Here is a 23187-nt window from a genome sequence, read left to right on the forward strand (position 1 = left end):
GTCCATACCATTTTTATCCTTAATTGTGCCCATTTTTGCATAAAATGTTCTCTTGGAATCTCTAATTTTCTTACATTTTTTCCCCTTCTTTTAAGAATTCATCACTGTGTAATAATATACCATTGGATAACCACTCTGGGAAGCTCTCTGGCAGTATCTACTTAAGTGGAGCATGCCCATCCTCTGACTTGGCAATTCCATTCCTAAGTATAGACCCACAGAAATGAGGGCTGATCTCCACTAGAAGACACCTCTGTACAAGGTCGCTAATTAAGCACTACATTAATTGAGCCATCCAAATATCCAGCATCAGTCAAACAACAACAACAACAAAACATTGTGATATATTCATACAATGGAATCTTCTCAATGGAATTTATACAGTGCAACTTTCCATGCAATGGAATACTACACAGCAATGAGAAAAGATTGTTCCTTGCAGGAACATGAATGAATCGTACAGACGTGATGCTGAGAGAAAGAAGCCAGACACAAAGGAGGACAGACTCTATCATCACACTGATGTCAAATTCTAAACCAGGCAAAATGAATCGATGGAACTAGAAATCAGGAGAGTTGCCACCCCTGTGTGGAGAGCAACAAGTGGAGGCTGGGAGTTCTGCTAACGGTCTATGCTTTGGTCTCTGTGCTGTTAGCACAGGCGTGTTCATTTTGCTAAAATCCATCAAGCAGCACACTTAAGATTGGAGATATGCTATACCTCAGTTTAAAAAACAAAACAAAAAAAAAAACCCACCACCACAGCAACGAGAGCAATGAAGAGGGAGAGGAAGATGATGGAAGGGAAGAAAGAACCAGCATGCCTGTGTTTGAGTCATCAGAGGTTACAGAAGAATGGCAACCAAACTCGGGAGGCTTCTCTGTAGACCTATTATTTCAAGCTAGCGTTTGAGGTACTGGGCTAACAGCTAAGTAGCAGCGCCTCATCGGATCATCACAAACGCCCTCATCCCACGTGACCGCTGAGACAACTGAGTCACAGGCTTGCCTGAGGTCATGTGGACAGTGTATGCCAAAAGGCAAAGAAAGGAAAGTGAAGTGGCTCAGTCGTGTCCACCTCTTTGCGATCCCATGGACTGTAGCCTGCCATGCCCTGTCGTCCATGGGATTTTCCAGGCAAGAATACTGCAGTGGGTTGCTATTCCTTCTCCAGAGAATCTTCCCGATACAGGGATCAAACCTGGGTCTCCCACATCACAGGCACACGCTTTACCATCTGAGCCACCAGGGAATCAGAGACAGGGTCTCACTGTGGCTAATGGCACATCAAAGCCCACACCCTTAGCCTCCTGGCCTCTGGCAATTTAGAAGCCAAACTGCCAAATTGCAAAGCTTCTAAAAATGCCTAAGTGGACTTCTCTGGTGGTTCAGTGTCTAAGACACCGTGCTGTCAATGCAGGGCTCAATTCCTGGTCAGGGAACTAGAGCCTGCATGCCGCAACTATAACCCAGAGCAGCCAAATAAATAAATATTGAAAAAAATAAAATAAAAATGCACATGCTGCAGAGAAAGTCAAGGGGAAGTGGATGGCTCCCTCCGTACATGAGGAATTCTGACCCCAGAAACCTGGCAATGGGGACAGAACTAAATGGTGGCAACTTGAGAAACTACGGATGTTTTTCCCTAGTTGCTGAGATGAACCGAGATTGCAACACACAGCTCTTGAGTGTCAATGGAAGCACTTAAGAGGAAGGGAGCAATTATTCTTACTTATTGGAGATGTGAGTGAAAGCTGAGAGGTACTCTTCTGGGTTGTGATTTTAAGCAGTTGTCCAAAAATGTGAGGAGGGGGAAAGCAGACATGACATGGATTAAGCATGTTCAGAAGGGTCTTCAGAGCTAGAAGGGAGATTAAACAGTGACATACAAGTTACTTAACAGCCCCGGAAATATGTGGGGCAACCCTTAATGCCCAGGAGCGAGTCCAGTGTTCTATAATTCACGGTCATTTCCAGACCAATGGGTTCCACACTGCTGCAGCAGAGGCCTCCACCAGAGCGGAGTGAGGGGAAAGCTGGCTGGTGAACTGGGGGGCCAGGGCCCTGGTGAGTCACAAGGCACGGCTGATGCAATGTCTTTGTAGACCCTCCTGTGAATATTCTCACTGTTGGGTCTATGTCCAGAGGGCAGGTAGGGCCTGAGCATCTTTCTAAGAGCAATTACCAAAGAGCTTTGAGTGTTGTGGCATGCAGGATCTTCTGCAACACTTACAGCTCTTTGATATATGCTCCTAGAAAATAAATAAAAGTATTCAGTGATGCAGGGAACTGAGGAGAAAGGGAGCTGAAGCCACAGAACACGGGTGTCACACACTGATATCGATGGAGCTTGAGTTCATTTGTTCATCAAACACGTTTGGACTCCCTTGGTGGTCCAGTGCTTAAGAATCTGCCTGCCAATGCAAGTGACATGTGTTTGTTTCCTGGTCTGGAAAGATTCTACCTGCCGTGGGGCAAGAGGGCAACTAAGCCCATACGCCACAACTACTGAGCCCATGGGCAGCAACTACTGAGGAGGCCACGGCAATGAGAAGCCACTGCAATGAGAAGCTCACGCACTGCAACTGGAGAGTAGCTACTGCTTTGCAGCAAATAGAGAAAGCCTGCATGAAGCAGTGAAGACTCAGCACAGCCAAAAATAAATAAACGTTTAAAAAGAAAACAACATTTAATTCAGCGCCTGCTACATGCCAGGCACTGAGTGAGATGCTGAGAAGACACAGATTCAGCAGGCCTGGTCCTGCTCTCTAATTGCATGGGATAACGGGGGCAAAGAGAGGACTGTGTATCAGGCAGCCTAGAGGGAGCGTGAAAAAGGAAGTCAGGGGAAAGAGAGCTGACACTCGAGTTCAGGGAAGGCTTCCTGGAGGAGGTGGCACCTGCAAGGTCTGTGACTTGAGACCACCAGGATGATCCTCTTGGAATCAAACTCTTCATATACTACACAGGAAACGCAGGGGATGGGAACAAAGCGGGAATTACACCTCTAGCTGAGGCTCTGGACTATTCGTTTATAAAATGATCTTGATTTTTTTAAACTGGATTTTAATTAGATGCTATAGAGCAGTTCCCCCCCCCGCCCCAAGAATCCACACCTCCATAGGTAGGCATATATACTCTAGATCCAAGGCTCAGCACTGTTTCTCTCCTGAGACAATTTTTCTGGCCAGATGACTTTGGCAACTGCTCTCTGGAAAATATCTTAAGAGGCTCTTCACTGTATTAAAGGGAAACACAAATGTGTGGTGTATAATGAGCCCAATTTCTTTCTCCTTCTTGTTTAATACATTAAGTACCAGGACTATTTACACAGTAGTTGGCAGGGTGTCAAAAGAGAAACAAGCTTGCGTTTATGGCTTCATTCAGCTGAAGCATCTTTTCTCTCTGGAAAACCGTGAGCTTCCGGGGACCGTGTCTGCGCTCCCTGTGTCTCGGTTCCGACTGGGTGGCCTATCTGCATTGCCTTCTGGATCTTTTCCCCACACGAGGGTGCTCCTGGGAGAATCCCACGAGACGCTGCCTTTCTGCAGAGAAACCTGCGGTACCACGTGACTCCCTGCGGTGCCGGCTCCCGGGTCTGGGTGGGAGGGCGGGTCACGTGGGCGTCTCGACCAGGAGGCACCGGGCCATCAGCAGAAGCCCGACTTGATCCCTGATGGGAGCCGCAGGACCTTGGGTGGCAGGCTTACAGCAGCCGAGCCTGTTTCCTCGTCTGTAAAACATCCTTCTACAGGGCCTGCAGGATGAGAAAATGACTATAGAGCCTTCAGTATACAAGCCAGACACAGGATGGCTGGCATTAACATGCACACAAAAGTGAGGGGGCTCCGGAGAGACCACCTGTATCAGGCTTGTCCACTGCTTGGGCTCAGAGTCTCAGAATCCTCTACGGGAAGGAGGTGCGTACTTATGTGTCCACTTGCTCCATCTCACTACGGAGCCATGCGACCCCTTTAACCAACTGGCATGCAGAGCTTACTATAGGCAGGCACAGTTGTGAGCGCTGTAGACACATTACCACCTCAAATCCTCATAACAACACTAGGAAGGAAACGCTGACACTACCCCTGGTACATAGAAGCAGAGACTGAGACACAGAGAGGTCAGATAACTTGCCCAGGCACACACAGCTAGTGAGTGAGTGAGAACCTTTATCCTTTTTGTTTTACTCTCAGGGCTGGCAAAGACCTACAGAAGGAATACATACACAAATAGGTGAATGAATGCATACACTTAGGTTGCATACACTTAGGTTTATCAGGAAGGTTTGTAAGCCTGTGGGTTGACTATAAAGGCACAACTCCTAGCTCTAAAATGGCCCCTAAGTGAGGGTGGGTGGTGTGTGAACCTGGATGGTTCAGGAGAAGGGAGAGGCAATCAAGGGCTCTGGCTTCACCTGCTCCCTGATTTCTATACCAACGAGGTTAAGAAACTGACTTAAGGGACTTTCTTGGCAGTCCCCCAGCGGTTAAGACTCTGCTTCCACTGCAGGGGACCTGGGTGGAACCCTGGCGAGGGAACTATTAAGATCCTGCACAACTCGTGGACGACTGCATGACTGCACGACTTTAATTTTTAAAAAATTAAAAAATAAAGAAACTGACTTAAAAAATCAATGTCAATGTCCACCAACCGAGCAACGGCTAAATAATCTACATTCGCCCGTCCTCCAGCATCCTCCGTGGCAGACCTGTAGTGAGAGGGTGCAGGCGTAGGACCCTGCAGACCGTCTGCCTGGACTGACACCACTAAGTGAGATGACCTTGGACAAGTCACTTCCCCTCCGTGTGTCTCTTGTTTCACTTGTAGAGTGAGGTCACGGGGATGGTTTTCTGCTCCAGGCAAGGGAGGAAGTGTGAGGCAGGCAGAAGGATGCCTCCTTTGAGATGTTGTTCAGTCACTCAGTCGTGTCTGACTCTTTGCACCCCTACGGCAGGCCTCTCTGTCCCTCACCATCTCCGAAGTTGGCCAAAGTTCACGTTCACTGCATCGGTGATGCCATCCAGCCACCTCATCCTCTGACACCCTCCTCTCCTTCTGCCCTCAATCTTTCCCATCATCAGGGACTTTTCTGATGAGTCAGCTGTTCGCATCAGATGACCAAAATACTGGAGTTTCAGCTTTAGCATCAGTCCTTCCAACAAGTATTCAGGGTTCATTTCCCTTAAGACTGACTGATTTGATCATCTTCCCTGAGATGCTCTCACCCTGATCTCCAGGACCTGGCTACACTACCTCACATAGCAACAGGGACTTTGCAAAGGTGATGAGGGACCCTGAGATGGGGAGATGTTCCTGGGTTACCTGGTTGGACCACAATGAATCTCAAAAGCAGAGAACCTTTCCCTGGTGTGGTCAGCAGAAGATGGGACTATGGCAGAGTGGTCAGAGAGACGTGGCACTAAAGATGGAGACAGGGGTCACAGGTAAAGGAATGCAGGAAGCCTCCACAAGCTGCAAAAGGCCAGGAAACGATTCTTCCCTGGAGCCACCAGGAGGAATCAGCTGTGCCCACACCTAGACTTCAGCCCAGTGAGACCTGGCTTAGACTCCTGACCTCCTGAACTGTAAGACAACACATGCGTGTTGCTCTCAACTGCCAGGTCTGTGGTATTAGTTAAAAGGCATTCATCGGAGGCTAACACAGACACACGGAGGAAACGGCACACGGACGGGGAGGACCTCCCCACAACTGCCTACGTTCCCACCTGCTCCCTCATGTGAGACTCATCACCAAGATGCCTGCTGGCCCTTTGAGTATCGTCTCTCCAACAGAAAGCAGCCCTGATTCCCCCTCCTCATTCTCCTCTGAGCTCACTGGGACCCCCCTCCAATCTGCAGGATTCACTAGCTTTTCTCCTCACGAGACTGTGAACTGTGTGAAGACAGAGACCACACTTTGAATCATCTCTGACTCCGCACACCTAGCATGACAATCCTGATCTTGCGACATGTTTGCCAAGTGGAAGAATTCACCTCTGTATTCCTCCGAGATGCCTGCTTGTTCCTCCTGCTGTCTCAAACTTCTGCTGGGGTCCTGCCATTGGCACCGGCAGCTGCATTGAAATCTACACCTCTAGGGAGTTGCAAAGCATTTTCCACGGCTCAGTGAGTGCCCGTCGGTTCCTCCACAGCACACTGGTGTGTGTGTTTTTAATGAGAACTTTAATGCATAACTTCTCCAACAAGTTGAATTATCTGCAGCTCAGGGGAAAGCGATTCGCCTTGCCTTTGTGTCAAATGAACTTTCAGAGACTGACTCCATTATCCTAAGAAGGAACGACAGGCCCTTAATTCTCATTTGCTCACTGAGCAATAATGGAGATTTTTAGTAGTATCATCAAAAAACACGTCTTCCACCTAAGTCCTCATACCAGTCAAATCCATTTGGACAGGGAGCTCTCAAGCCATGACCTTTGGTCGCTAGGCAGCCAGCCTTCCTGTCTGTAAAGGCTTGCCGGTCTTCTGCTCATCCTACAAGAAACATTCAGCCAAAAGCGGAATGGGAACAACCTCTAAACATACCCTGAGAGTTACTCTACTCCTTTTTGGAATTCAGATTTTTCTGCATTTGTGCCAAGACCCAGTAAAGTAAAGAGAGTAAAAGGGAAACTTTGCCATTTCGTTTCTGTTCATGTAGTCATTCATTCAGGCCACAAGCGTCTCTGGTGTATTGGGTTCTATTCTAGGAACCGGAGAGAGCAGTTTTCATGAGCTTCCATTCCAGGGCAGAGAGAAGGATGCTATTCAAAGACACAAAGAAACCATCTCCACTCAGAGTATGTGCCGGGAGAGGCTGGGCAAAAATGAAAACAAAGTGATGGGCTAGAGACTGGCTGAGGGGGCAGCATTGACCAGGATGCTGGGGAAGACTTCTCTCTGAGGAGTGGAGCTGAGCTGAGCCCTCACGAGCCGAAGGAGCGGTCCAGGCAGAGACAGGAGAAAAGTCATTCCTGGCAGAGGGAAGGGCAGGTGCAGAGGCCAGAGAACAGCATGGACATGTACCCACTTCCAGGCAGAAGCTGTAAGAACCAGCATCCGGTCTGCCTCTGTCCCTTGTCCTGCTGCCATAAGCGTGGTGAGAGGAGGCTCCGGTAGCCTGGGCGGTGATGCTGTGAGTGGCAGAGCTCCTCACCAACAACACGTGATGGACCCAAGCGTGAGCCTGGGTGATTTCGGCTGCCAAGATCACAGTGCTGTTTGTTATCTCTGTCGAACCATAACAAACTGTGGAAAACTCTTAAAGACATGGGAATAGATCATCTTACCTGTCTCCTGAGAAACGTCTATGCCAGTCAAGAAGCAAAAGTCAGAACCTTATATGGAACAACTGACTGGTTCAAAATTGGGGAAGGAGTACAAGAAGGCTGTTTATTGTCACCCTGTTTACTTAATTTATATACAGAGCAAATCATGTGAAATTCTGGGCCGGATGAGCTATAAGCTGGAATCAAGACCGCTGGGAGAAATATCAACAACCTCAGATATGCAGATGGCATCAGTCTAATGGCAGAGAGTAAAGAGGAACTAAAGAGCCTCTTGATGAGGGTTAAAGAGAAGGGTGAAAAAGCCGACTTAAGAAAACTAAGATCATGACATCTGGTCCCATCACTTCATGGCAAATGGATGGGGAAAAGGTGGAAGTAGTGACAGATTTCCTCTTCTTGGGCTCCAAGATCACTGCAGATGGTGACTGCAGCCATGAAGTTAGAAGATGATGGCTTCTTGGCAGGAAAGCTAAGACAAACCTAGACATCATATTAAAAATAAAAGACATCACTTTGCCAACAAAGGTCCATGTGCTCAAGGTCTTTCCAGTAGAGAGTTGGACCATAAAGAAGGCTAAGTGCTGAAGAATTGATGCTGTTGAACTGTGGTATTGGAGAAGACTCTTGAGAGTCCCTTGGACTGCAAGGAGATCCAACCAGTCCATCCTAAAGATCAACCCTGAATACTCATTGGAAGACTGATGCTACAGCTGAAGATCAAATACTTCAACCACCTGATGTGAAGCGCCGACTCACTGGAAAAGACCCTGAAGCCAGGGAAGACTGAAGGCAGAAGAAGAGGAGGCTGACAGAGGATGAGATGGTTGGATGGCATCACTGTTTCAATGGACATGAACTTGAGTAAACTCTGGGAGATGGTGAGGGACAAGGAGGCCTGGAGTGCGGCCGTCCATAGGCTCACAAAGAGTCAGACACAACTACGTGACCGAACAACACCAACAAAAAACCAAGCCTATCCTGAGAGATACAAGTCCCATGCCTATGATATTTAATAGTTAATAAGTAACTTTTGGGGCTTCCCTGGTAGCTCAACTGCCAGAGTTACTGGTGAAGGACAGGAAAGCCTGGCGTGTGGCAGTCCATGGGATTGCAAAGAGTCGGACACAACTTACCGACTGAACAACTTTAACATGGGCTTCCCTGGTGCTCAGCGGAAAAGAATCCGATTGTAATGCAGGAAACCGCCTTCAGTGCAGGGGATGCAGGTTTGATCCCTGGGTGGGGAAAATGCCCCGGAGGAGGGCATCGCAACCCACATCAGTACTCATGCCTGGAGAATCCCATGGACAGAGGAGCCTGGTGGGCCACGGTCCATGAAGTCACAAGAGCTGGACACGACTTAGCAACTAAACCACCACTACCAACTTTAACATACAACTATTGTGGGCTGACTTGGCTACGAAGGAATACATATTTCATTGACTCAGAAAACTATTTTAATGCGATGGACTGGATTGGTACATGAAGGCATGAATATATCTCCATCGAGTGCACTGGGATCCCTGCGCATTTATAACTAAACACACAGCATATTGCAGTAAAAGAAATGCACTGGTGAAGACAAATCTTGCATCCAGAAAACTATAAAATGTGTAAATTTAATTGATTTTTTAAAAGCTCAAACTGGGGTTAAGATGACATTTTACTTCTAGGGAGACAGAAATTTAGGCTAGAAAGGTACTCATCTGATGAATTTTAAAAGGCTACAATGTGTTTTAATATGTCCTTGAATACTGTCCAGGACTGTGGATTCTACAGTGAATCATTTAATGGGTCTAAGGCTTAGAGCAACAAGGTGCATGTAACTCAGCCCACCTGGGGATGTGTGTCTGCATATTAATACATGCCTTAATGGTCCGGGCAGGCAAGTGTTCCATATTAATACATGCCTCAATGGTCCAGGCAGGCAAGTGTTCCATTGGTGAAGTGACCCAATCAAAGAAAAGACTTTGGTGGGGTACATTTTTCTAGCTCAATTGAGAATCAAGCTCTCTAGAAACTTTACCCACAGAGTATCAAAGCAGGAATCCTGAGCTATTAGACTCAGGTGTGGCCAGTGAAAGCTTGGTCTTGTAAGAAGAGTTCATCACCTCTGTTGGGCATTGAGGTCCTGAATCCTGACTCATTCTGCCCTTGAAAATCAGACAGATCCTCAGATCCAATGGGGCGGCGGGGGGTGCGGCACAGACTAGAGGGAATTAAACTAGAGTTAGAACCTGACCAGGGCTTCTCAGGTGGCTCAATGGTAAAAATCTGCCCACCAATGCAGGAGATGCAGGTTCGATCCCTGCATCAGGAAGATCTCCTGGAGAAGGAAATGGCAACCCACTCCAGTATTCTTGCTGGAGAATTCCAAGGACAGAGGAGCCTGCTGGGCTTCAGTCCATGGGGTCGCAGAGTCAGACACGACTGAGCACTCATGCATGCAGAACCCAGCCAGCCAATTAAAAGCTAAAGGGCCACACAGACTAGACAAGCGGCCAAGGCCCTGAGCTGTGAGATTCCTAAGCAAGACTGGAAACTGTCAGATCCACTCCTGACCATGGGGAACAGAACCAACGATCTGGTGAAGAACCAGCCAGTGTATGTGTGTAAGCCAGTCATCACTGGGTCAGGTCCACCCAGAGGATACCTTTAATTCCAAGCTCAACTATTTACAAACAGGGTTGCACTGGGTTGCACTGATAGATTTCACAGGCGTGAAGCCCACTGCTGGTGAAGGTCAGGCCCAGATTGACAGGGATGGGAGACCAGGAGAAGGGCTGCAGGCGGCCCACTCAGAGGGGAAGCTCACTCCCACCGGGTGTGCCTGACACAGGAGAGGCAGGACTGCTCGTGCTCTGTCTGTGGTCACGCAACTCCAGAAGGCTCCTCCGACTCCTCAGGGCTGCGCTTCCTCTCACTAAACCTGAGCCTGGCACGCCAGCACGCTGAGGGCTGGGGGTGCTCTGGATGGCTCCGTCTTGTCTTAAGTAAGTTCGGTGCAACCATAAGGCTTGAGGAGAGATGAGGTGGGGAGGGGGTGTCCCTTGGGGCTGCGGAGAAAGCATTCAGCAAGTGTGGCCCCAAAGATGTCCCTCCCCATCCTCATCCCAGAGCCCAAGAGCATCTCACCTTACTTGGCAAAAGGGACTTTGCAGAACTTGAGAGGAGACGGTCATAGATTTTGGGGGGTGGGGTGGGGCTGTGATCACAGGGAGTCAGAGGAGTCAGAGAAGGAGATCTATGTTAACAGAAGCAGAGACACCAGAGTGATGAGATTGTGGCCTTGAAGACAGAAGGGGGCCACAAGCTAAGGGATGCGGGGGCCTCTAGAAGTTGCAAACAGCAAGGAGTGGCCTCTCTTTTGGAGCCTCCAGGAGGAATACGGCCCTGGCCCAGGCCTGAATCGTAGCCCGTTGAGGCTGGCTTTAGATAATTAACTGCAATTGTTTTAGAACACTAAACGGGTGGGAAACTGTTGCAGTAGCCATGTGCATGGGTGCGTGTTCAGTCACTCAGTCGTGCCCAACTCTTGCGGCCCCCAAGGACTGCAGCCCACCAGGCTCCTCTGTCCGGGGATTTCCCAGGCAAGAACACTGGACTGGGTTGCCATTTCCTCCTCCAGGGAATCTTCCGGACCCAGGGATCGAACCTGCATCTCCTGCATTGGCAGGTGGGTTCTTTACCACTGCGCCATGGGAGAAGTCCCCTTACAGCAGCCACAGGAAGTGAAAACACAGTGGAAGACAGACATGCCCGCGGTCCAGGCTTGTACTCATTCCCTCAGGGAGATGCAGACAGGCCACGTTCCCTGAAGGTTTCGTGCAAGGGCTGCGCCAGAGTAATGCTCTCTGCAGATGAGAACATCTTACAGTGATAATACGTTGGTTACATAGAATCTCATTTTATGACACTTAAAGATATTCTGGATGGGTCCCAAGATTTGTATGAGCCGGCAAGTCATGAGATTAAATCAGTAATATAGTCCCCTCCCCCATTTTCATAAGAAGTATTGTACTCCTTGCTGTGTACACTCCTCTACAAGTGTAGAATTTCTCAGTCTTCTGTATTTTATGGGCTCAACTCTATTTTTCTTCAACAGAAGAAAAGGAACAACAGATTTATTCTGGGTCTGAGACAAACCTGCTTTATAACTATGTTCCAGCAGACCCTGATGTGATCAGATTTCTAATTTGGTTTAAACACGGAAACCTCTGAACATGTAAACACAATGGTCAGTAAGTTTTCTCTATGGAATTGGCAAGTGTGGGTAGTGGGTTACAGAAACTCCTGCTCTGGTTTTTCTATGAGAAAGGCCACAGGATATCCTAGGAAATTCAAGGCCAGTGGGATCTGCACAGGCTTCATCCATGTGACAGCGCTGTGGTTCCCACACTCCCTGGGCGTCAGCACCACCCAGAGAGCTTGCTAAGCCCCACCCTCCCTGCGGGGTCCCGGCCCCAGAATCTGCCTTCCAGTAGGTGCAGGGCGGAGCCTGAGAACCTGCGTTCTCACAAGCTCCAGGTGAGGCCAATGCTGTGGATCGGGGGTCACACTCTGAAAACCACCTCCCACCCAAGGCCCAATTTCTCCCAGGTCCTGAGGAGGGTCCATGTTATTTCATCTGATTCAACTGCCCCTGCCAAGCTAGTTCATATGGTACAACTGATGAAGGGTCTCTATCTCCTACTTGACCAGAAGCCAGGAGCTCCCTGGCTTGTCTGTATCCTGGAGTCACATTGAAACCCCTCCACGCACAGGCCTCACTCCAGGCCAATCAGCCCAGGAGAGGGGGTGAGGGGTGGGCAGGTCGCAGGGTTTGGATAGCTTCCCAAGTGATCCAAAGCCCAACCAGGATGGAGAATGGCTGCAAATGTGATGGATGACAAAAATGATGCCAACCGGCTGAAGCAGACAACACTGTGGGGCCCTGTGCCAAGCGCGGCTGTCATCTTTGGTGCCACTTACAGTGTGACGCTGACTGGGGCTCAGTAATGCTGGCTGGATGAATGCATGGATGCTAACCAACCAGAGAGGAGGGCTAGTGCCTCCTTTCTCCCGGGTACAGGATGAACACAGGGAAACACACTAGTTCGTTATCAGTGACCAACCCTCATGGGGCAGCAACCCTGTAATAAAACAAGCTCTTCTGAGAAAGCCTTCCCTGGGAAGTAACTCCATGCTCTTTAAGTCCAAATAAATATCACGACAACCATGGATGAGAACTAGAAGACTTTTTTTTTTGGTCTAGAACAGGAGCTGGCAAACTATGTCCCATAGGCGAGATCCAGCTGCCACCTTTTCTAATAAATACAAGTTTTCCTGGCACAGACGTGCGCACATACTGTCTGCAGCCGCTGCCACACTGGCGGAGCTGGGTGTTTCGGCTGAAGTGGTAGGGGCTGCGAAACTCTCTGGCCTTTTAGCAGAACAGGTGTGGCAGTCCCACTCTGGAGAAATTAGAGGATGGACACGCAGACAAGACGTAACGCGACTGTCTTTTGGGGGAATGAATGGTGGGTGGCCGTTGACTTCGTTCCCATCTTTTTTCTCCTATCAGCCAACTTTTTGAGTTATATAAAGGAGCCCAGATGTTTAAATCACTGGCAGAAGGAGAAGACAGAGGCGCCAGTCGGAGAGCTGCCCAGCCCACGGCAGTGATGGCACCTACCTTGTTTCCAATGGCCTTCTTGGGTGGGAAGTTGAAGGCCCTCACTTGAGGGTATTTGTTCTGTAACTTGTGGTGCAAACTCCTGAACTCCGCATACCGCCGATAGACATTCCACTCATCGTCTTTTATCCGGATGTAGACCTTTGGAGAAAAAGAAAAGAGAAAGAAAATTCAACTCTCTTAAAACTCTCATTCCATCTTGGATGCTTCCAAGTCCTGGCTATTGTAAACAGTGCCGCAAAGAACACTGGGGGTCATGTGTCTTTTAGAAATTGTGGTTTTCTCACAGTATATGCCCAGCAGTGGAGTTGCTGGGCATATGGTAGGTTTATTCCTAGTTTTTTAAGGAATCTCAGATAAAGGAGATGCGGTACGTCTCCTTCATAAATGGAGTACTACTCAGCCATAAAAAATGAATTTGAGTCAGTTCTAGTGAGGTGGATGAACCTAGAGCCTATTATACAGGGTGAAGTAAGTCAGAAAGAGAGTAACAAATATCATATATTAATGCATATATGTGGAATCTAGAAAAATGGTGTTGATGAACTTATATACTCTCATGTGTAAAATGGACAACTGATGAGAAGTTGCTATATCGCACAGGGAGCCCAGCTGGTGCTGTGTGATGAACTAGAGGGGTGGGACAGGGGAGCGGAGGGAGGCTCAAGATGGAGGGGATACACGTATAATTACGGCTGATTTGCACTGTTGTATGGCAGAAACCAACACAACATGGTAAAAATTTAAAAAATAAAAAAGTGAAAAAAAATTCTCATTACAAAGCGGGTGGGGCTCTGGCAACACCTCCCGCCAGGAAAACCAACTCTTGACAGCAGGGCCACGCCTGCCCCCTGGGTCACTGGAGGCCCAGTGCTGGGCGTGGAGGAGGGACTCAGGGTACCACATGCGTAAATGGGTACACGAGAGAACGGCACCATCTGGCAGGCTGCGTACCGATGAACATCAGTTCCCAGTATCAGTGGAGACCGACAGCCCAATTCATCTCAGAGACGCATTTTCCATGCTTTTGCCACAAGCATGCTGTCACAGTGACAGATGGCGGTGGAGAGGCCATTCATCCTCGCTGGCTTGTGTTTCTTCATCTGTTAATGGAGCTGACTAACAGCGCCTCCTCCCAAGGTGGTGGGGAGAACAGTCAGGCTTATAAGCCGGTGCAGCTGTGCCTGGGTCACACAGACCAGCATGCCGGTGGGGAGGGGCGGGTGGTTTGAAACCAATCCCAGGAAGAAGGGAGGGAGGGAGGGCGCAAGAGCCGAGATCAGCACAACCAGATGGAAGGTCACATCAGGATGGGATACACACACCTGGGGCATCAAACTTCTTCATTTTAATCAAGATGTGAACCTCAAGCTAACATTCAAGGGGTATAAACTGTAAGGGCTATTTCACCTGCCTTTTTAAAAAAATTTTTACAGGCCCCCACACCTTCCAGGAACACTACATCAGAAAGCAAAACGGAGAAGTGGGAGAGAGCTCAAAGAATTTTTTAAAAATAGTGTGAGTTAGTAAGAACAGCCCAGGGCTTTTCTGGTGGCTCAGTGGTAAAGGATCCGCCGGCCAATGCAGGAGGCATGGGTTTGATCCCTGGTCTGGGAGGATGCCACGTGCTATGGAGCGACTAAGCCCGTGGGCCACAACTACCGAGGCTCACGCCCTAGAGCCCGTGCTCCACAACAAGAGAAACCTGTGTACTGCAGTGAAGACCCACAGCAGCCAAAAAGAAATAAAATTAAAACAAAAAAGAAAAGAGCAGCCCAGAGCATGAAGTCTCCACTGATAAATAGCTATTGTAATCTGCAGTCAGTGAATGTCAATGCACGTCTTAAAACCTCTTTCACCATAAAAGCAGGCACCTCTACAGTGACTGATAAATTCTGCCTCTCTCTAAAGAGTACCCTGCATCCCCAGATGCGGACCTCATATATCTGAGCTCTGGGAAGGCGACCACCAACATTCTGGCGAACAAGGTGAAGGAAGGATAATTTAAACTCAAAGAATGCCAATCAATGGATGGAAGTTTACAGCGGACTTAGATGGAGAAACGGAGGCCTATCGAGTCTGACAGAAGCCCCCAAGTGAAGAGAGACCGTAAATATCCTGGATGACAGATATCAAGTGATCTCAAGAGGCTTGAGGGATGAGTCTAACACAATATGATGAAACTTTAAAAGATCAGTGCCAGACTTTACAATACAACCCCGAAAGCCAACACTGTAAGATAAGATGGGGGAGATACGGTACAGCAATGGCCTGTGGGATAAAGACACATGGGTTTTAGTAAATTCAAGTTAAGTGAATACTGTCAAAGGGTCACCAAAAAAAAGGCCTATGTATTATTTGCTCAGTCGTGTCTGATTCTCTGCAACCCCCTGGACTATAGCCCGCCAGGCTCTTCTGTCCATGGGATTTCCTAGGCAACAGTACTGGAGTGGGTTGCCATTTCCTTCTCCAACTATTTGGATCTCATTAAAAGGTATCTGATATATTTTAAATAAAAGGAGCTGATGAGTCTTGCTCTATTTTAAATCGACCATGCCAACTTAGTTAGGTTTTGGCTGCTGCCTGTTAAAAGATGAACTGAAATAGGTTCAGAAATGCCCAGAAAATTTGCTACTCCAAAAGTGGTCCGCGAACCAGGAGGCATCAGTATCACGTGGTAAGATGGCAGAAATGCAACATCTCAGGCTCCACCCCAGATGTACTGACTCAGAATCTGTGTCTTAACCAGAACCCCAACTAGTTCACACACACTTTAAAGTTTAGAAGCACAGGTCCTCAGAGATGATCTGCAGCCAAATTATCAGAGGAAGATGGAAGACACTGGAGGATGATAAACTGAGCCTCAGAGATGCAGGAGGTATGGATCTCTGGAGACTGCAACAAGGAAAAGGAAAGACCAAGATGGTGTGTTCTGGATGATCCCAGGAGGCAAACTTCCAGCAGACAGAAACTAGAGAAAGACAAATTTCATTAGGAAAGAACTTCATAGCAGCCAAAGTTGCCTAAAGAGGAAAAGATGTGTCTCAAGAGCTTTTTTGGCACGAGGTGCCCAAGCAGTGGTACAACAGACAGACGGTTATCACAATTACGCAAGGATTTGCTTTGTAACAGTGAAGGATAATTAGACCCCAGAAGCATCTGGAAAGGCTTGGCTAGCTGTGGAAGGGAGACTTCAGGAATTAAGTCTCCACGAACTGAGACAAGATGGATCAGTCAGCAAATAAACCCAGGAGCTCACAGGACCTTAACACGGCACTTGTAGGGCATTCTTTGGGTCCTGCCAAGTCACAGCAAATGCAAGCTGCCCAATCAGTATCCATTTCCCTCCAGTACTTCTAGCGAGAGCAACGTGTTCGGGGGGGAAAAAAAAATTTAACTACATTTTCCGGTGCTCCTGGCCAGACTCATTAGAAAAGACCCTGATGCTGGGAAAGATTGAGGGCAAGCAGAGAATCAGGCAACAGAGAATGAGATGGTTGGATGGCATCGCTGACTCAATGGACATGAGTTTGAGCAGACTCAGGGAGACAGTGAAGGACAGGGAAGCCTCATGTGTGGCAGTTCATGGGGTCGCAAAGAGTCGGACACAACTTAGCGAGTGAACAACAGTGAGATGACAGAAAGCTCTTAGAAGAGATCTGACCCAGCTGATAAGTGCCTTTTTATTCTTCTCCCTGTCTTCCTCTTTCTCAAACACAGATGTGAAGACTGAAGCTCCAGCAGTCATTTTATGATCATGAGGTGATCAGGAGAATGGATATAGAAAAGTGGAAGGACCTTGGGTCTCTGATGAAATTATGGGGCAACCACACCAAATACTAGATAATCTATTCAAAACTTTTTTTTTTTTTAAAGAGAAATATTCACCTCTAAACTGTTCAAGCTAAGGTTTTAGAGGTCTACAGACTCGTGGCTGAATGCCATTCTTCTCTGATACATCTTGAATGGACTGTACCTACTTGTACTATATTTTTATACAAGTCCAAATATCCCCTTAAGAGTGGCAAATTTAATTGCTTATCTGATCATCAAGTACAAAACAAATTATATAGGTCAGGGGAGGTAAACCGTGGCTCTGTGGGTCAAATCCAGACACATCTATTTGTTGTTGTTGTTCAGTCACTAAATTGTGTCTGACTCCTAGTGACCCCACAGACTGCAGCATGCCAGGCTTCCCTGTCCTCCAATATCTCCTGGAGTTTGCTCAAATTCACGTTCACCGAGTTGGTAATGCTATTTGCTTACCTATTGTTTCTAGCTGCTTACAATGGCAGAGTTGAGTGGTTGCAACAAAGATCACATGGCCTGCAAAGCTAAAAATACTTACTCTCTGCATGCGTGCATGCTAAGTCACTTTAGTTGTGTCCAGTTCTGTGTGGCCCTATGGATTCTGCTGTGCTCCTCTGTCCATGGGATTCTCCAGGCAAGGACACTGGAGTGGGTTGCTGTACCCTCCTCCAGGGGATCTTCCCAACCCAGGGATCAAACCCATATCTTTTAAGTCTAAATTGGCAGGTGGGTTCTTTAACACCAGCACCATTTGGGAAGACATTTACTTTCTTGTCCTTTACAAAATAACTTCTCTGGTTAGATTTAGATACTCAGAAAGTCCTCATTATTGTTTTTCAACAAAGATATCCAAATCTAGTGCAGAGAAGGGCAGTGCTTTCCGATAATTACCAGCCCTGGGGTGGACCACACAGAAACCATCTGGGACCCAGGAATTCCTGGAGTTCCAAAGCTTTCCGGTGATTCTGACAAGTGGGAGATGTTAGAGTCTGAGTGTGCCCCTCCCCAAAAATACACATGTTGAAGTCCAAACCAGCAATGTAGGACTGGGGCAGGGGATGATTAGGTCATGAGGGTGGAGCCCTCATGAATAGGATTAGTGCCTTTATAAAAGAGACCCCAGAGCTCTCTCATGCCTTCTGTCATGCAAAGACAGTGAGAGGAGAGCTGTCTGGAGCCTTGATTCTGGACTTCCCAGCCTCTAGAACTGTGAAGAATTTGTTGTTGAAATCACCCCATTTGTAGTTGTTACAGCAGCCCAAGTGGACCATTAACACCCCAAGTGGACTAAGACAATGGGCAATTAGGGGAACCTCTGACGTAAAGCACAGAGTATCCCTCCTCTCTGACTACATATTTCCTCATCTATAAAATGGAGCTGAGACCTTATTGACAGAGCCTGTCCCCAAGGCAGTATGCAGAGTGTTTAGGTATAGGAGCCATCCAGCTATGCCTGGCTTCACCAAGACCAGCATGTGGAGTGGGTGGAGACTGATTTGGGGAAGGAAGGGGAGACCAGAGTTGAGATCGATGCAGTTGGATGGAAAGTCACATCCAGATGGGATAAGCATAATTGGGGTGTAAAACTTCTTTAATAAAGAGAACACTCTGGGGGCACAACACACGAGGCCTGTTTCCTCAGCATTTACAGGCCCTCACAGCTCCCAGGGACACACAGCAACTGCATCGTGAGGGAAAACAGAGGGAGAGAGATCAATGCATTTTAAAAAATTACATGAGTTAAGAACAGCCCAGAGAGTAAAATCTCCAATGATAAATAGCTCTTATAATCTGCAATCACTGAATGTCAATATACATCTTAAAAACCTCTCACATAACGATAAAAATTGGCAACTCTAATGTGAGCTATAAATTACGACTCTACATTTCTCATAACACATTCAAGAGCCAAATGCTTCACTCTGTGGAAGTGCTGAGTCCTTTCTGCCTCTCCAATGGACACTTCTTGGGCTTCCTCGTGGGCACCTCCTCTTCTGCCCACGTTCCCCGGGACCCTCCTCTCCCTGACACAGGCGTCCACTCCCATGTCTGCACGTTTCACTTTTAGGTCAACGACTCTCAAATCTTTATCTCTAGTCTGGATCTCTGATATGAACTCTGGACTCAGGCTTGAGAAAGCTCTTCTTGTCTATACCTACACTCGGGATCTCTACCTCACTCTCTTGGCGAATGGACTGCTGAGTTGCCTGAGTCAGAAATCTGGGCATCAGCACTGACCAGTGCTGTTCGTTACCCCCATGTCAAAGTACCGAGCAGCAGGGACTGCCAAGCCCACCTCCAGGGTCAGCCCCGCCCCTTGTGGGACCCCTTTTGGGACAGCAGGCTTCAGGTGCTCTTTCAGCCTCCCGTGCTTCCCCATTCATTTTCACCTCCCCCGTTCAAAATCCTTCAGCGGCTGTCCGAGAAGGATGCCCATGCCAGAGACCAGGTTCTGGGGCAGGTTCATTGAGCAGGGAAGGCTCCTGCATTACAACCATCTCACTTCAGGCTCCATTCCTTGCTTCGGCAAACCAGGATTGTGCTGATCTGCCTGCATTTTCTTTAAGATTCTTTCACCTCTTAAATTCCGAAAAATGTCTTAACAACCAGGATGGTGTTGATTCGCCTGCATTCTTTAAAACCTTCTTAAAAATGTCTGGATCAGAGCAAATATCCTGTTCTAGAAACAGCATCATCCCTTGGCCTTCCACGCTCTGAGTGTTACCCCCTGCTCTGGGGGACAGCAGGCATTCAAGAACTCAGAACTTTGGAATGGCAGCGTTAGAAAGGACCTCAGAAACCATTAGTTCAGGAACCTCCCTGGCAGTCTGGTGGTTAAGAAGCCACTTTCCAATGCAGAAGATGCAAGTTCAATCCCTGGTTTGGGAACTAGAAGCCGACGGGCCTCTAAGCCTGTGAACTGCGACCACTGAGCCTGTGCAGTCTAGAGCCAGCAAGCCACAACCAGAGAGCCTCCACACCACAGCTAAGACCCGATGCAGCCACCAACTAATCACCAACCAACACATTTTGCTTTGTAAAAAAGAAACCATGAGTTCAACCCTTCGTTTCTGTGACGAATACTCCCTGCTCATTTCATATCCTCCTTGACGTCTGGCTCTGCAGGCCCATGGCTTGGGGAAAGCCACCCGGACTGACAATCTGAATAAACAACATTGGAGAAATGGAAGGTCACGGGCATGATGACTGGGGCAGGGAGGGTTAGCAAGTTCCTGGTGGTGGAGAAGGGGGGCTCTGACATCAGGGCCGTGTCACCAGTAAGCAGACCGGATGCATGGAGGCAGTGAAGAGCAGAGACAACTGCAGCCGAACTCTGGGATTCAAACCTGGCTCTGCCACGCACTAGCCGCGCACCCTGAGAAAGTCACTCCACTTCTCTGTGCCTCCGCTTCCTCCTTTGAGAAATGAGGGTGTTACCTCCCTTGCTGGGTCTTGGGAGGATTAAATGAGTTCATACATGTAACAGGCTTAGAATAGGGCTTGGTAGATAGAAGATGCCATTTAAGTATTTGATAAATGTAACATAAGGACTTCCCTGGTAGTCCGGGAGTTAAGAATCCACCTGCCAATGCAGAGGACACTGGTTCAAGCCCTGGTCAGGGAACTCAGATCCCACATGCCTCAGGGCACCTAAGCCTGTGCATCACAACTAACCAGGCCTGTGTTTTGGAGCCCGCATGCTGCCAACTCCTGAGCCAGCGCTCTGATGCATTCTACAGCAAAAGAGGCCACTGCAACGAGGAGAAGCCTTCACACCAGAACTAGATAGAACTCGCCTCAAATAGAGAAAGTCCACATGCCACAACAAAGACCCAGCACAGCCAAAAATAAAATACATAAATAAATAACATTAAAAAATGCAACCCATTGGTTAGGCTGCCACTGGGGATTTACAAAGGTTTGGATTTTATAAGTCTCTGATCTTGGTAATCAGCTTTAATATTTATCCCCTCCAATGGTTTGGCTGATGGGAACTGGGCTCTACCGGGACATGGGGACGGTCACAGCTGGCTCATGGACTGCAGGGGGAATCCCAGAAGATCAGACCTTGACCACCAGTCAGTTATGTGATGTTAGGTAAACTGCTTCCGAAACTCAGTTTACTCACTTGAGAAATGGGTATAATCTGAAGCGGGGAAAAAAAAAAACGTGCCTGAAAGTGTTTATAAAAATGCCATGAAGGTTACCTGCTGCTGCTATTATTATAATTGTTGTTATCACCATCATCATCAAAAACATGAAATTCTGTAAATGGGAAGAAGCACTGCCGCTGAAGTCACACCTGTCTTAGCTTAGGAGCTCTGCTCAGTAAAGAACAAGTATACAGATTACCACTGAGCCTTAGACTGAGAGTTCAGAACAAATTACACTGTGGGTCATTAAAAACTTCAAATAAAAATGTGAATTATGCCCCTCCCCTAAAAAGCTCCCTAAACATGACTTCCAAAACACAGTATTTCTCCAGAGTCTATGGAAGCAGCTCTGTCCCTGAGACTGGACGGGGTGGCCCCTCGACCACTGTGTAGCTCGAGCTCCTGGGAGTAGTCCCGCTTCTTCCAGCCTCGCTTCCTCCTACATAAAATGCAGGAGTTGAACTAGAGGGCCTCTAGGTCCCTTCACGGATCCCCTCAGGGGGCCTCTGTGCCTTAGGTCACTCATAAACCCCAAGAACTTCACTGGGCTCTTCTACCCACATTCCACTCCCATTTCATTGCGGAGACCAAAGGGCTCATGGAAATCAGGCAGGAGGTCTGACCTTGGGCTTGATTTATGAGGATTTCATACTCAAGGGATAGGGCAACAGCAGAACCATCCCTGGAGCCTCTGTCTTGAAAGCTCAGCTGTCTGAGAACACTGGGTGGGGAGAACTGATGGCCCAGGGAGGACTGGGGGCAGAGAGGGGCCCAGGTGCTTCCTCAAGTCTAGTGACCTCCCTGCCCCAGCCAGAATCGTTAGACTGAGGCCATCTCAGAGGGGAAGAGCGGCCAGTGGGCATTTCTGGCACCAGCCTCTGTTCCAGCAGGAGGCCATTTGATGAGAACGCGAGGGGAGCTGGTCACGGAGCCCATGGAGACCAACAACACACTTCTGGTCAAGCATCCCTGTTCTTAGCTTCTGCTGTTGACTGGATGTCAATCAAACCCGGATCTCTCTGGTTAGCAGGCAAAGTCATGAAGCAAGAGTCAAGTACACGGTCAGACCCAAGAGAGTGAAATGATATTTTTCAGAACGCCAATAACAGAAACGCCTTCGATGCTAACACTTGCCATTTATGAAGCACCCACCATGTGTAACAGACGCCATATACCTCAGCAGCATCCTCACGTGAGTCTGCAAAGCAGACGGTATGCACTTGCCCCTTCTCCAGATAAAGACATGAGCTCAGAGTGGGTGTCACCTGCCCAGAGGAGGTGGGGAAATGGAAAGTTGAACCCAGGTCTGCCTGATGGCTAAGGCCTGGCCGTAGTTTTTGACGGTACCAAGCGGCATGTGGGATCTAAGTTCCCCGACCAGGGATCGAACCCGCACCTCCCGCAGTAGAAGCTCGGAATCTTAACCACTGGACCTCCAGGGAAGTCCAGGCCCGGCCCTTTCTATTACAGCACATGGCTGCGGAACCCAGGCTCTCCAGGGCCCCAGGAACCCCAAGCCAGCAGTGCTGGCAACTGGCAAGAAAGGTCCCTGCTCAACAGCTCTGAGGCCTAACTGCCCCTCTGCTGGGGAGACCATATGTCCTTACAACAGACTCCTTGGCACCAGCGGCTTCAACTGCACTTTCTCATCCATGCCTCTCCCTTCAGGAATCTGATGCCATCAAAATCACCCAGAATTACTGAACAGTCCAGCCTCAACAGCCATGCTTTTAGCATCTGAAATCAGGAAATGATCTCTGCAAATTAAGTTGTCCTTGAATTATACTTTTAAGCAAACTGTGCACTTCTTTCACTGAAGAATTCGAAGGGCTTATGTCCAAAATTATTAGGTTTCTGTTCCTGTTTTGTTTTTAAGGGCTTGCTCCCTCCAAATGAAGTTTGATAGGCCCCAGTTCTGTCTGCTTGAGCCATAACGATAATAATTCCTTGGAGGAATAAAAAGAGTTGACCTCTCCCAGCAAAAACAAGTTCCCTTTTAAAACGAGCAATAAAAAGACACTTCAAGTCCAATCTCCTCAATTCAGCAAAAGAAAAATAAAATAGGAGGGTAATATCTGTCATCAGGAAAGGGGCAAATCCTCTCTTCTCTATTTTAAGAGGGAATTTGAACCTTGAGGTTTCTTTTCCATGGGGAAGAATGACCCCAGGGATGCATGTAATAATCCTGGGTTGGGGGGAATGGGAGGCTAAGTGGGGGAAGGAGGCAAAAACCTCAGTCTGGATGAACTGAACCCAGAGC

The 23187-nt window shown here is 48.1% G+C and overlaps 1 protein-coding gene across 3 annotated transcripts in view; it reads right to left on the reverse strand.

Moving 5' to 3' along the window:
* Nucleotides 1–23187, reverse strand: part of SNX29 (sorting nexin 29) — a 579583-nt gene that overhangs the window by 93181 nt on the left and 463215 nt on the right. For all 3 annotated transcript variants that reach the window (XR_006267027.1, XM_043455630.1, XM_043455631.1), the window contains one exon: nucleotides 12964–13104. Coding sequence is in view for 2 of the 3 variants with exons in the window: in XM_043455630.1 (XP_043311565.1) it covers nucleotides 12964–13104 (141 nt within the window). In the remaining variant the exon portion in view is untranslated. The remainder of the gene's footprint in view (nucleotides 1–12963; nucleotides 13105–23187) is intronic.

This window comes from Cervus canadensis, chromosome 32 (assembly GCF_019320065.1).
Source record: "Cervus canadensis isolate Bull #8, Minnesota chromosome 32, ASM1932006v1, whole genome shotgun sequence".
In the NCBI taxonomy this organism is placed as follows: Eukaryota; Metazoa; Chordata; class Mammalia; order Artiodactyla; family Cervidae; genus Cervus; species Cervus canadensis.